Source organism: Brassica napus, chromosome C3 (genome assembly GCF_020379485.1).
Source record: "Brassica napus cultivar Da-Ae chromosome C3, Da-Ae, whole genome shotgun sequence".
Taxonomy (NCBI): domain Eukaryota; kingdom Viridiplantae; phylum Streptophyta; class Magnoliopsida; order Brassicales; family Brassicaceae; genus Brassica; species Brassica napus.
This window is the reverse complement of record NC_063446.1, coordinates 17,008,039-17,023,191: the sequence shown is the minus strand read 5'-3', so window position 1 is coordinate 17,023,191 and position 15,153 is coordinate 17,008,039. Positions and strand designations below refer to the sequence as shown.

The 15,153-nt window shown below is 30.5% G+C and overlaps 2 protein-coding genes across 2 annotated transcripts; one reads left to right on the top strand and one right to left on the bottom strand.

Annotated features, from left to right (window-relative positions):
• Positions 1-7,730: 7,730 nt before the first annotated feature.
• LOC106400147 (protein CENTRORADIALIS-like) lies at positions 7,731-11,916 on the top strand. Its single transcript, XM_013840547.3, has 4 exons — positions 7,731-8,112; positions 10,905-10,966; positions 11,048-11,088; positions 11,413-11,916. The coding sequence occupies exons 1-4, from the start codon at positions 7,909-7,911 to the stop codon at positions 11,631-11,633; spliced, it is 528 nt and encodes a 175-aa protein (XP_013696001.1). The 5' UTR covers positions 7,731-7,908; the 3' UTR covers positions 11,634-11,916.
• Positions 11,917-14,167: 2,251 nt separating this feature from the next.
• LOC106397378 (zinc finger A20 and AN1 domain-containing stress-associated protein 3) lies at positions 14,168-15,153 on the bottom strand. Its single transcript, XM_013837963.3, has 2 exons — positions 14,901-15,153; positions 14,168-14,780 (listed from the first exon to the last, which is right to left on the bottom strand). Exon 2 carries the CDS (start codon positions 14,767-14,769, stop codon positions 14,260-14,262), a length of 510 nt encoding a protein of 169 aa, XP_013693417.1. The 5' UTR covers positions 14,770-14,780; positions 14,901-15,153; the 3' UTR covers positions 14,168-14,259.

The window sequence follows — 15,153 nt, the reverse complement described above, 5'->3', positions numbered from 1 at the left end:
TTATCTTTCGACATATTAACACTTTGGGATGGATTGTAACGATCTATTATCAATGATGCAAAACCCTCAGACATGGCTGGACTTCTCGACGGAGTTGAAAGAGATTTTAAAACTGAAAAACATATTCCAAGATTTTAAGTTAAGCTACATCCCACGAGGACATAATGGAACTGCAGATCACCTAGAGACCGCTCAATCATTTCATAGAAGTCTTTGTTTTATTGGTTATTCTGTTTTGGTCTAGTTATCTAAACCACCTCAAACTTAAATAATATAACAGTCTTTTTGTGGTAAAAAAAAACAAACAAACATACATTACATTTATCTATATATGATAGTCATTTTTATCTTTTCAATTATAGTATGTTTCTTTACGAAAATTCTAGTATACATATCAAAATCTGATAAATTAACGAATACATGTGAAAACTGATCATCTGGTGTGTCACTATTTGATTTTAATTATACACATTTCCAATAAATTTTACTCTCAAAATTTTCTTGTCGTCATTTTAAATTTCTTTATTTGATTTTATATAATTTTTAATTTTGATTATATTTTCTATTATGTTTATATGTGAAGCTTATTTAAAACAACATATCTATAGAATTTATTTTTTGGAAAGCTACACATAATACAATTTTTCTTATCTTAAATTTAAAAGAAAATCTACTAAAAATTAATACAATATATTGGTAGTAAGCAAAATAATATTTTTAGTATATTTTGCTTTTTTCTGTTGAACTTCTTTTCTAATACCAGTTTCTCTTGTGAATTATATTATATCGGTACATGCAAAAAAAATCTAGTAAACTGTTGAATATGATAAGATCATGATAAGTTTAACACTATGTGTCATAATATTCTAATGCGTGCGATTTTTATTTATGAGGTTAATTAAGGTCTTTATCAACAAAAACCAAATGATATATAGATTAATTAATGAGGCATGCAAAATCAATAACTAGATCGTTTTCTCTCTATATATATGAAAGCACCAACACAAATAATTTACCAATTCTTACATTATCTAACGTGTAGAAAGCAGACAAAGTTTCAACAATTAGAACAATTCTCAAGCGAATTGCACCATTCGTAAAACAACCCAAAATCTATACAAAGACTTTAACAATAATGGGAAACATGTGTGGAAAGCTGGAAGATAGAAATAACACTAGCAAACACTCGGCACGTGACGGAAGCATGTTTCGATATGATCCGTCTAGCTACTCTTTGAATTTCGATGATGGAAGACAAGAAAATAATGTGAAAGTTAATATGCCTGGTGGGTTTTCTTCAAGAATTTCAACTCCTCTATCCAAAAATCTTCTGGAGAGATAAATGATGAAGATACAGTTAATAAAGAAAATATGCATGTAAACAATGTACCATAACCAACTATACACGTATATTGAAAAGTAACTGCATTACATAATGAATTTAAGGAAAAATAATAAAAAGAAAACCTTGTAGAGATAAGAGTTTAGGGTCTATATATGATTTAGAATTTAGGGTATAAAATTTAAAATAAGAAAATTTAAAATAAATATTTATTTATACTAAATGTATCTTAGTTTGTTTACTTGAATGAAAGCTCTTTTGATTATTTTCTTTTATGCACTGTTTTGAAATAAAGAAAAAAGTTTTTTTTTTGTCGTTCAAAAAAAAAAAAGCTTTTTTTTTTGTTTTTAGAACAATTGCCTTTTACAAAATTATAACATAAATTCTAAACAATCATCTAAAATTCTTATATTGTACAAAGTTTCCAATAAATTATAGCCAATTCAAGTCACCAAACGGCTCTCTGTGATGTTATCGACGAGTTTTCTATTGGCTGAAGATCCTATTATATTTTATCGTAAAAGTGAAGTGTGGGTTTTCTCTACCTGGGAGTAAAGTTTTTCTACACCGCTCTATGTCTTGCTGTGTCACAGATTGTTGCAGGTGCATATGCTCTAGCATAACAAAAAGAACTCGTTTAAGGTTATTAAAAATTTAGAATACATGCAAAGTACACTAGAAACGTGTAATCTGAAGACAGTTAGATGTTCAGGGTTTCTATAAGAGGAAACGCAGATCTTATTATTAGTCTATTTCATAGTTTTTTATGGAAAAGGAAAGAAATTATATAGAGAGCGAGAGAAAAAGAGTGACAGAGGAAATGAATATGTATGTTCTGAAACTAAAGTGACCTTTCACATTTTGTCAGGGACAGAAATGAACCTTTAAATTAACCACAGACTTTGTAACCAATCAAAAGACACATAAAATATTAATTAAAAAATATTAAATTAAATAAAAAATAGCTACAAAAAATAAAAAAACGTTAATTTTAACGACGCTAACGCTTCCAGCTAGATCCTAAACCCTAAATCTTAAATTCTAAACCCTATGCCCTAAATTCTAAACCCAAATTCAAACCCCTAAACCCAAACTCTATACCCTAAACCCTAATCCTAGACCCTAAACCCAAATTATATACCTTGAACCAAAAAATTAGACTATAAACCTAAACTCTATATCCTAAACCCAAGTCCTAGACCATAAACCCAAACCGTAAACCTTAAACCCAAATTATATATCCTAAACCCAAAACATTAACTATAAGTCCAAACGGTAAATCCTAAACCCAAACCATAAATCCTAAACCCAAAACCTATACCCTAAACCCAAATCCTAAACCTAAAACCCAAATGGTAAACCCTAAACTCAAACCCCAAACTTAGATGCTATAGGATTTGGGTTAAGGTTTACGGTTTGGGTTTAGAGTCTAAGACTTGGGTTTAGGGTATAGGGTTTAGGTTTATAGTCTATTTTTTGGGTTTAAGGTATATAATTTGGGTTTAGGGTCTAGGATTAGGGTTTAGGGTCTAGGATTAGAGTTTAAGGTTTACGGTTTGGGTTTAGGGTGTAGGACTTAGGTTTAGGGTATAGAGTTTAGGTTTATAGTCTAGTTTTTGGGTTTATGGTATATAATTTGGGTTTAAGGTCTAGGATTAGGGTTTAGGGGTTTGGATTTGGGTTTAGAATTTAGGGTATAGGGTTTAGAATTTAAGATTTAGGGTTTAGAATTTAAGATTTAGGGTTTAGGTTTTAGCTGGAAACGTTATCGTCGTTAAAATTAGCGTTTTTATTTTTTGTAGCTATTTTTTATTTAATTTAATATTTTTTAATTAATAATATATATGTCATTTTGATTAGTCATAAATGGTGTGGTGAATTTAAAGGTTCATATCCTAGGGTGTAGGGTGTGAACGTTCTGTCCTTTTGTGAACCTAATTAATAATATATGTGTGTGGGAAACGCATTGTGGTTGTGGGTCGCCAACATTAATTTTCCAAATATGGTAAGTCGAAAGAATAATATGAGTTGTTTTGAGATTTATTCTTCGCAATACATCCACACACCTGACAGAGAATATATTTCTTTTACTCATACTTTACTAGAATATATTGAACTTTCTTATATATATATATATATATATTTTTTTTTTGACAAATGAACTTTCTTATATTGAACTTTGTTATTACCCTTATTGCAAAAGTGACGTTTAGATTTATAAACAGAATAATGACACTTGAAGTTTCTGTCTTTCTTTAATCTTTCATAACAAAACACTGATCAACGAAAGCTGTGATACATGGTGGACACTGACACTTGGAATAAAAGGGTTCTTTTTTCGAACATCTATCTGATGGTTAGGATACTTAGTTTATTGAAGAAATTAGATACATGTATTCGAAAAAGAACTGAGGAATTTTAAGGACCATATTGGTAAATCAGCCACTTCCCATCCACTCAAATGTTCGAATGTTTTAAAAATACAACGAACAAATTCTCTTTTAGTGCTAAGAATTAAGGGACTTAATAAACAACTTATTATTTTTATAATTAAAATTCTATTTATATATAATAATTTCAAATCCTTTACACGAGGTTAATAAGTCCTTACAATCTATTCAAAGAGATAGATAGGAATCCTTTAGAATAAGTTTGATATGCAGAAAACAACTGTCAAACGTGGTTCAATGAAAATGAGACGATACCTTCATCGCCACAAGAAAATTTGATTGAGGAAACATAGGTCTTACGCTTGGATAATATTATATGGAGAGAACGAAACAAGAGGAGGCATGGGAAAAAGCCAACACTACCAAAGGTCTTGAGAAAATTTATAGAAAAAAGTGTTTGAAACAAGCTGAGTTTGTTAAGTGCCTTGGGAGGGAAGTTTGTGGGCTATCATACTGGTTTGGTAGTCGAGAGATGAGATAGAAGGTAGTAGATAGATGTTTTCATTAGCAAAGAAGCACTTGATGTAGACGGTTTTTTGTGAATATAATTTAACATTCATTCAAAAAAAATTTTGTATGGTGAATAGTTCATGAACCTCTAGAGCTTTGTACAGTGGATGCAGATGGGTTTGGATGGACATCTTAAGAAAGATTCAACTTATGGAGACGAGGAACCTAAGACGGCGAAAAGCTGTTTTGCATTCAGAATTGGAAGCACTACGATGGGCTGTGGAAAGCGTGCTCCAACATTCAACATGTTAGAACTTTGGAACGGATTGCAAGAACCTGATTGTAATAATAAATGATCGTCATGCATGGACAAGCTTCACAACAGAACCGGAGGTAATAAAGACTCTTCAGATGTGTTATCCAGACTTCAAGATATCTTACATCCCGAGAACGCATAATGGAATTTCTGATTTTTTAGCTAAGACTGCAAGATCTTTTCGTAGAGAACTTTATCTTATTGATTATTTTATTCCGTCTTTGTTATCCAGACCAACTCAAGATTAAGTAATAGAATAGCATTTCATTGTCAAAAAAAGAAAAACAGATAAATAGTAGAACAACAACGATGAATTATATTAAAAAAGATACAATCAACAACTAAAAGAATCTCGGACTCCAAAAGCAGACGTTAAAATTGTTAGGCAACAGTTCCGGATCAGGTCTTAGCTTCAACTCTCAGTTGCGGTTAATCCAGTAGGGAAATATTTTCTCTGTCTCTTTCACTATTGAGTCTGCTGCACGATACAATTTGGAAATGCACAGAAGAAAAAAGAGAATTTGACACTGCGCAACCCATACTACCGGATGAAATGAAAATTCGAGATGGTTTTGTAGCTGCTAAGTTGTAGGAGAGAAGGATACCTACACTTTGGAGAAAAAAACTCAACCTATCCAAAATAATCAAGGGATCGCTTTAACACAGGGAAGGGTGATTTCTTCACGAGTTGCCACCGTGGGAAATCAAAGCTCCGATGATAAACAAAACCGCAACAACCCACTCGCATGTTAACTCCAAAAAAGAGGAAGATTAACTCCAAAAAAGAGGAAGATTTTTGATGATTGCAAACGTAAAAAATCTGTAACAAAGTAAGAATAACAACAAATGAAACCATGCCCAAGAACCCAAAATGGTAGAGTGCGATTTCAGATAAGGTGTCACTAGACAGACCAGCCATGAACTGAAGAGGCCAAAGAAGGGAGTAGCTTGCTTGAGGAACCAACACCTTAGCATAAACAACTTCACGCTCCGACCACCAAAAGTGAGATATACACGCGGTCAGGCGAGCCTCCAGACATACGCCTGAAGGAGAACTGATGAAACACGCTTTGACGGACCAAACCCGCAGAAGCGCATCTTGAGAGCATCAGAAAGCTCCTCTGCTGCCAAGATTCCATGTTACGTTATACTTGGTTAAAAATAACTTTTATGCATTCATTTTATTTCAAATCAATAGTGATAAAACAACTAATGTTCTACAGATCTTTCATTAAATAATTAAACCCCCTATTTTGTTACATATTATTTTCTTAGGTAAGATCTGCGCATATAGGCAAACTGACTTAATTCTTAAATAAATTTAATTTAGTTTTAATCATGAAATTATAGTATTTATTGGTAAAACATTATATGGGATCCAAAATCTATTAATCTATCTTGAAACTTGTAATACATTTATAAAATAAAAAAATTATTATAAATTATTTGTAAAATTAAATTTATATAATTTTAGTTTTAAATTTTAATATTTGTAAATGTTTTAGTTGCGGCAAAATAAGATTTAATTGAAAATCATATTAAGTAGAATACAACTTTCTATTGTTATGGTTTTATGTGATCATTTAGGGGTGTATTCAATATACAACTTGAAGTGATTTGATTCTTATTGACTTTTTGATGATTGGTAAGTCAAATTTAGGTAAATTAAAAACTTACTATAGTTTTAGCTTTTAAAAATCTAGTATCCTATAAAAACTATTATCCTATACAACTATGAGATTAGATTATTATTTTATTTTTAGCTAATAAACTCTACTAAAACCCTCAAAATGATTAGAAAAAAAAAATCTGAATTTCATAATTTAAAATAATTTTAGTAACAGTAGATTTTAAAATAGTTTAGATTCAATAAATGTGATTTTTTTTTCTTAGAAAAAAATCATGTTTAGATAACAATAATTTGTCATTTTAATACAAACCAATTCCGACTCTCAATTCAGTACTAGTTCTTTTAATAATATGTTTATGACTATTTTCATTTAATAGTTATTTAAATATTTTATGAATATTTATTTTCGATATTTTGAATTATAATGTGAAAATTATATATGTTTTCTCTTATATATACATATTATATATATATATATATATATATATATATATATATATATATGATGTGGTAATTACTTTTACAAACATATCATCAAAACATGTGATCATAATATAATAATAATTAATAACTAATATAATATAACCGAAAGAGAAAATTGGAAAAGATGGTAATTTCTTTTGTTCTTTTTACCTACAAACGGTTAGTTTAAAATCAAACAGAAATACCATAGGTTATTTTAAATTTAAATAAAAGTGGCATGCAATATACGTATTTTAGTAATATAAGCCCGTCTCTATATTTTCTAAAAGGTTTTCTAGTATTAATACATTAATATAGTACTAGTATAAATAACACGTTTAAAATGATATTTTCTACAAATATTCTTCAAAATGAAAAATACTTATTTTGTTAAACATCTGTTGAAATCAAGAGTCCATTTTCCCATAGCAGATATTCCGACTGCGTTTGGCGATCATTTCTTCTTTTTTTTTTTTGAAACTGAAATGAAATGAATTTAAAACATTAGTTAGTTTTATTTTCTTAACCTTAATCTTTAAATAAATAACCTGCAAATTTAAATTAATTTAAGATATTAAAGAAAAAAAAGAAAAAGGAAAAGGGAAAAGAAAAGCTAAATTCCCAGTGCCACCACCACCTGATACATTCGACTTCTGTTTAAATAATGGCTAGAGAAGAAAATGGCGGTATTACATATTCTCTCATACTAACATGATCACCTAAATTGGAAACGTACGTAATCACTTGTATACGAGTTTTATTTATTTTGTAACATATCTTTTTAGATTTGGAGTACAAATATAGAGAGTATGCATTTTCATGTGAATACTTACCTCCTTACAAAAAAGATAGTATCAGCTACATTTTTGATGTATATACATATAATTTCTTGTGGCCAAAACAAAAAGTTAATAATCTGAAAAGTCTACATGTTTACTCAGATTTTTAGTGGAATCTTCTCTATAGGTTAAAAAAAGGTGTGGTTGTTTTTGTAAAAGCCAACTCATACATCTCAAAGTTCATTGGATCTAAACGTCAAATCAAATTCACTATGGCCACTTATTCTCTTATATCGTCCTATAAATACATGTTGTTCTGACTTTATGTCTTCATTAAATCAACATTAACAAATCCGATCCCCCAAAGCAAGCCCAAGCTTGTCAACACATACCCACAATCTCATCAACCATCGAAACGTTTTTAATCTTTCAAACTTATTATTTGTTTCTTCGTCTGAATTCTTAAAGAAGCAATCGAGATGGCCCGAATTTCTTCAGACCCGCTTATGGTTGGGAGAGTGATTGGAGACGTTGTGGACAATTGTTTGCATGCAGTGAAAATGACAGTGACCTATAACTCCGACAAGCAAGTCTACAATGGCCATGAACTTTTGCCTTCTGTGGTTACAAACAAACCTAAGGTTGAAGTTCATGGGGGTGACATGAGATCATTCTTCACTTTGGTACGCATATTTTTTGTGTCAGCTCACTGTTACGCATATTTAATCGTATCACACATATATATACACACACACAAATACTGTTAGCTGATTATATGTTTTCTTTATATAACTTTCTCCGTTTCTTGCTCGTCATGGAATACATAAATCTTTGTCTCCTCTCTAGGTTTTTGTATAGAGACATAAAAATATATGAGACTAAGAGGGGGTTGTTGGGAGATGAATTTGTATAAAGTTTATGAATTTAAAAAATTGATTGATTTAAGAAGTTATGTGGATTGTGAAAATTTATACAGATTGACTTATGAAATTTGATCATAACTTTTTTAAATTAGTATAGATTTTCATCAATTTGTATTACATTTGTTTCTATCATTCTTTTTGTCAAGTAAATATATATATTTTTTCTAAGTCATATGCATGATTCTTTATTTTTTTCTTTAAAATTAAAAAAAAAACTAAAAAATTGGGAAATTCTCTTAAATAGTTTCTTTTTGTCACAAAAAGCAATCAAAGAGGAAAATGATAAAAAATGTTTCATTAAAAAGGCAAAAGACTATTTTACCTTTTCCTTTATAGATATATAAATAATAAAAATAATAAAAAGTTTTTTTTTAATTTCAAATTATATGTTTGTAAATTCGTAGTTTTTATAATTTTTTAGTAATTTTTCGAATTTTTTTTATTTTTTTGTTAGTTTAGAATTATATGTTTTCAAATTCAAATTTTTTTTTAAAAAAAACTGATTTTAGAAAAACCATTATTTTTGAAATTCAAAAATGCATTTTGAAACTATTTTTAAAATTTTATTTTTAATATTTTAATATTTATAACTATAATTATATATTCGAAAATGATAAAATAATATAAATATAATTATGTATTAAAATGTAAAAATATATAAAATTGTAATGAATTATATTTTTGGGCATATAATTTGGATTTAAAATGAAAAAGATATTTGGTAAGAATAACTATTTTGTTTTCTAGTTTTTTATCACATGGATTTTGAAAATCTCATGGATACATATGATATTTTGAAAGTCTTATGAGTAAAAATAAATAAAATTCATCTCCCAATAACACAAGAATTAGTTAGAATTTAGAGAATCAATAATAACTAAACTTTTTGAATAACAATGGATTTGAATGGATTTTGAAAACTCTTAAACCAATAACAATGGATTCTATTAAAAGTTTTGAAATCCAAGAACCAATAACAATGGAATTTCTAAAATTCATGAGAATTCCCTAACCAAAACCCCCTAAGTAAGTTATATTTATTTTGGGGGCATTTGTAGAAATACATAAAAGCTAGGTAAAGTTTGTGATAGACTGAGGGTGATTGATTGGACTTTATCTCCTTACTTTAACTTTATTTATTTTTAAATCACTAAACTTTACCAATCATGTTGTACCTTTATTTTTAATAGTTAAAACTTAAATCAAGTTTCTATAAACTTTTACAAATCATGCTTTACCTTTATTTTTAAAGCTACAGCAAAAAACCTTAGCAAAATTTTTTTTAATGTATTTTAGGTAAAAAACCTAAAGCTTTCTTTTATAAACTGTAGAATCTGTAGAATAAAAAACTATCTATAATATCAAATAAATTAGATAATCATAATAAAAACATCTATAAATATTTAATTCAATTTTGGGTGTTGTAAAAATTATTGAAATATTTTAAATAAAATATATATTATTTACATTCACATTTTAAATAACAATAAATTTTGAGAATTTATAAGAAATATTAATATAAATTATTTAAATGATAAAAAAATAATTATTTTATATATACATCACAGATTTTACATATTTTATTTTAAAATATCTACATCATATAATTTACAGTTACAACAAATTTAACTACAGCAAAAGTCTCTACGAAAAAGTCTACAGTAACAACTTTACAGCTACAACCAATTTACCTACAACAAAACTTTTATAGCTAAGTTTTAGAGTCGCAGTTGAACCAATCATCACCAGTATCACCACTCCCTTTTGTTGGTAAACATCACTAGTTATAGCATGATTAACCCGGGGCTCTTAGGATGGGGTTCTTAGTGGAAGTTAAGAAACTGTTTATTAATTTTTAACTAAAAAAGCTAAGAACCGGTTCTTAAATAAGGATTTTAAGAACCGGTTCTTAGCTTTTTTAGTTAAAAGTTAAGAAATAGTTTCTTAATTTCCGCTAAGAACTGCACTCTAAAAACTCCGGGTTAATCATGGTCTAGTACAAACTCCCAGAACTATTCTTAGCTTGATTAAAACAATTTTTTTGTTTATTATTTCTTTTCAACCCAGAGGTCATTAGCCTAATTTAGTAAGACACTAACCATTGTTTTAGAGGTACACAGTTATAATGACCACTGAGACGAAACTAATATTACATAATGTGGTTTGGGTCTAGAAAGATTACGGGGATCCTAGTATTAAAAAAAGAAATTTAAATAGAAATTAATTATTCATCTATCTTAAGAAATCTGAAAATTAAAATTAATTTAATGATTTTTTTTGAAGAATATTATGGTTGAGTAGTATTAATGATAGATTTTTTAGATAATATATATTAATGATAGATTTTTCATCGATGATATATTTAAAATGGTACATAAAATTATATTTCATGAAACTCCATAATTTGTTTTTATTATTTAGTTAGCATTTGCTCACATTGAATTTTTTTTTTTCACCATTTGTATTAGTTCCAGAAACAGGCGTTGCAAATACATGTGATGTCATATATACTGGGTGTTTAATTATTCATGATTATCGAATATTTCAAACAGGTCATGACTGATCCTGATGTTCCTGGACCTAGTGACCCTTATCTGAGGGAGCACTTGCACTGGTAAAATTTGTTCTTTTCAATTTTTGTTAAAAGACATGTGATTGCATATATATATATAAGTTTTTGCAATACCAACCGCAGGATTGTTACGGATATCCCAGGGACAACCGACGTGACATTTGGTAAATCATATATACAAAAGCAAATCAAACAAATGTCGTAGCATATAACTATGCATTCGTTACTACTTTCATATACGATACAGTTTTCTAACCTAATACTTTGTATTAATGTCGCGGACTAGTTATAATCCATGCGCTTTTACATCCAAGTTCCATTTTTCGTGTAAAAAATACAAGTAACTACTTTCTCAAAATATACAAATAACTATAATTAGGTTTATATGTCATCGTCTGTATAAACTGTATGTGTGTATTTTGCAGATGACAAAAGAGTTAATTTCATATAAATGTCAACTGATTTTGATATTAAAAAATACAAAACAGGAAAGGAAATAGTAGCGTACGAGATGCCTCGGCCAAACATAGGGATCCACCGATTTGTGTATTTGCTTTTCAAGCAGAACTGTAGAGGAAGTGTGATTTCTGTGCCGTCTTACAGAGACCAATTCAACACTCGAATGTTTGCACATGCGAACGATCTCGGCCTCCCCGTTGCAGCTGTTTTCTTCAACTGCCAGCGTGAAACCGCTGCTAGACGCCGCTGACTGACTTCCGCCGCCTCCGTTCCCGGACAATATATGTTGTTCCATGCATTCGACATATTAGTTACGGGAAGCAGCTTTATATTATCATATTTATATGTGTATTGTACTGTTTGTGATCTGAATAAACTTGTCCTTTCTTGTTACTCATTTTGATCGTTGTTTTGGTCTTTTGATTGTAGATGTTTGATATATCTTGCTACTTCCGCTATTGATATATAGTTGTATTAGGGGTTGACGTTTTCAAAAAAAATAATAAATGAATAAAATGGATATTTTAGGTGAATTGGGGGTTAATTTTATACATGAAATGCTCTACAATATCATTTTCTATGGAACATAAGGAGTACAAAATTGGCGTTCTATATTTTGATTTGACGTCTAGCTAATTTTGACATCTTTTTTGTGTGAGTGTGTGATCGATCCTAAAGCAACTTTGAACACCAATAGTTCATACTGGATTTACCATACACAAAGTTCAAAGTTCGACGTTAGATATGCGATATTACGCCTGGTACCTATCATGACATAAAATATGCTTCTGATATCATTCACATATATGGAATATTCTCCATACTCGACTCTACTTCATCATAATCTACGACAAACAATTTGAAATGTGCACCATCAGGCGTTGATACACTCTTTAACTCATTCATGTTGAAGACCTTCGTGATATAACCCAGATTGAGATATGTCAAATATCATTTTCGCGATCTCTCTGAATATCTATTTTCAAAATTTGTTTTGTTGGACCCAAGTTCTTCATTTCAAATCTATTGTTGATTAGTTGCTTTAGTTTCATGATCTCTGACGTAAATTTGAAGCAACCAACATATCATCTATATATAACAACATATAAGTGATCATATTCACTCTTAAAAAATTCATGACTAACTACAAACTGATCAAAATCCGTTGTCATGATGCTTGCTTTAGTCCATGAAAACCTTCCGAATTAGACAAACGTGATCCTCTTTCCTTTTAACTTGAAACCCTTATGGTTGCTCCAAATAAATATCTTCTTCAAGTGTTTCATGAAAAACACCATTTTTATCTAGTTGCTCAAGCTCTAAGTCACGGTTCACTATAGTTGACAAATGAAATCTTATAGATATGTGTGCTCATGACGGATGAAAATACATCTTGATAATCAATGTCTTTTCTTTGAGAGTATTCCTTTGCAGCTAAGCTATCTTTGACTTTGGGATTCTCAACACTAGTAATACCAAGCTTAAGTTTAAACTATCCATTTCAACTAATCACTTTACGTTTATTTTAGACATTTTCACAAGTTTCCAAATTGGTTTCTATCCAGTAAAGTCATTTCTTAACTAAAAGATTCATTTCATTGACTTTCTTTTTGTTCATCACTCTATGATAGAATTTAGATTCTTCAGCACATACGTATAGAACAAACATACACATATCCTCACAATCAGAGTATCCTGCAAGTAACATTTATTTTTTGGGACCAACAGGACAACTCCTCTTCTAGTGGACCACTCGACCACCACGATATGGTTAATAAATAATATATTTTAGGTTTAATTGATTATATATATAAATATATTAAAACAATATTTAATAATCTTAAAAAGTCATTATTTGTTATAACTTGTCTTACTAATCTAGTATATATTTACACTACTGAATTTTGAAAAAACTAAGGTAACAGTGGTTGATAAGAAAAACACCTCAAATTTCTTTCGAAAGATATATACACGTTTTTCTTTTTGTTAGTTTTAGGAAAACAAAATAAATTATTAATAAAAAACTAAAATATTAATTTTGATAATAGAAATTACATAATAATTTAAATTCATTAAGGTTATCTACTTTATTACACGATTTTTCAAATAATAGATTTCCATAAAATATAAAATAAGCCAAACTTATATCACAAATGACAATTGTTTTATCAGAAAAGTATTTTAAAAATATAATTATATGTTTTTTTAGCAACAATTAGATGTAAGAGCGAGAGGGGTTTCAAAAATATCAGAAAAGCTTTGACGGTTCTTGGATGGATATAAGGTTGGCAGTCCAGCTTCGGATTCAAGTTTTCCTACTCGATTGAGTTGTAGGAAGGGACACTTATTGCTTATGCGTTTATGGTAGCTGATTGGTGATGGTCAGGACGGAGAGACGCGGCTAACGCAAGGTCATGTGCAAACAACCACATTCTAGGATAAATGGTAAACAATTAGGGCCAAACTGATAGTTTACATTAGTATTTTGGATTGGTTTTTAAATCAGCTCAGATTATTCTCTGACCACAAGACTAGCACGAGTGTAAAAAACATGCGGCTAGCACGTAGGTGGGTCCTGATCCTCCATGATGTACCGAGCCATTCCTAGCCGTTTGAAACTCACGTCTTTGTCAACAAAAGTGGATTTAAACCTTGATGGTGACAGATCTAGCAAAAAATTCACAGCTACGTTGAGAGAATGGCTTTGATTGTTCCCTAATATCATAGCTGATAACTAAACTGAACAATCAAACAATGGTTGTAAAAACAATTATCGAAAACTAATAAGAGAACACATCATTTTATAACCAAACCGAGAAGAAATCAAATTAAAGCTTAAAATTGATGATGATAAATTTACACCAAACACAATTCTTTCAGATCTTCTCGAGCTTCTCCGCTTTCACAATCGGATTCGCCTTAGCGATCTTCTCCTTCCCGACCCGCTTGAAATCGAAAGTGCACTCGTGCTGCTCGGCGTACCTATGGGTTCCACAAAACACGAACCCACACCTGCACCTGAAGCCTGTGATCCCCACGCGCCGCCGGCAAGTCAAACAGCGTTTAGGATCTTGCGGCGGCTTCTGCTCCTCCTCCTCCTCGGGCTCGCTCGCTGCCCGTTTCCCCGGATTCTCTGTGTTGACTTCTTTCAGATCTGAAGTCAGATCGGCTGGAGGAGGAGGAGGAGGCGGTGAGGATACGGAGGAGGACGCAACACAGGCGGCGAGAGTCTGCTTAAGGGCGTTTTTGGCGGTGGAGGAGTTCTCCTGTTCGTGCTTTAGATCTCTAAAACATTTAGAGCAGAGATTCTGCGTGGCGGTGTTTCCGAAGAAACCGCAATCGTTAGCGCATAACCGTGGCTCCTGAAGCCTGTGTTCTTCCGACATGATGTCCTAATCTGAATAATCAAATTCCGGTTAAGAAAATTTCAGATCCAAGACCGAAAGTAATGAATTATAAACATAATCATAGAGATCCGTGATGTGATTAATAAAAATCAAAGTCAAGAACTCAATACCTGGAGAAACAAGATCTATAGATCTAATCGGGTTCTGTGATATTCGAGAAGAAAATAGAACGTTGAGAGATGAGGGAATAAGGGTGGATGGATAATGAGTTATGTATATAAAAGCGTAGAGAAGATCGATGGAATAGGGAAGGAATGGGAATGTTGAGAGAGAAAGGGAAGAAGATGATGAAAGAAGGGGTATGAGAAAAGGAATAGTTAATGACGAAGTAATCGGAAATAAATATTTATTTCCTTTTTGCCG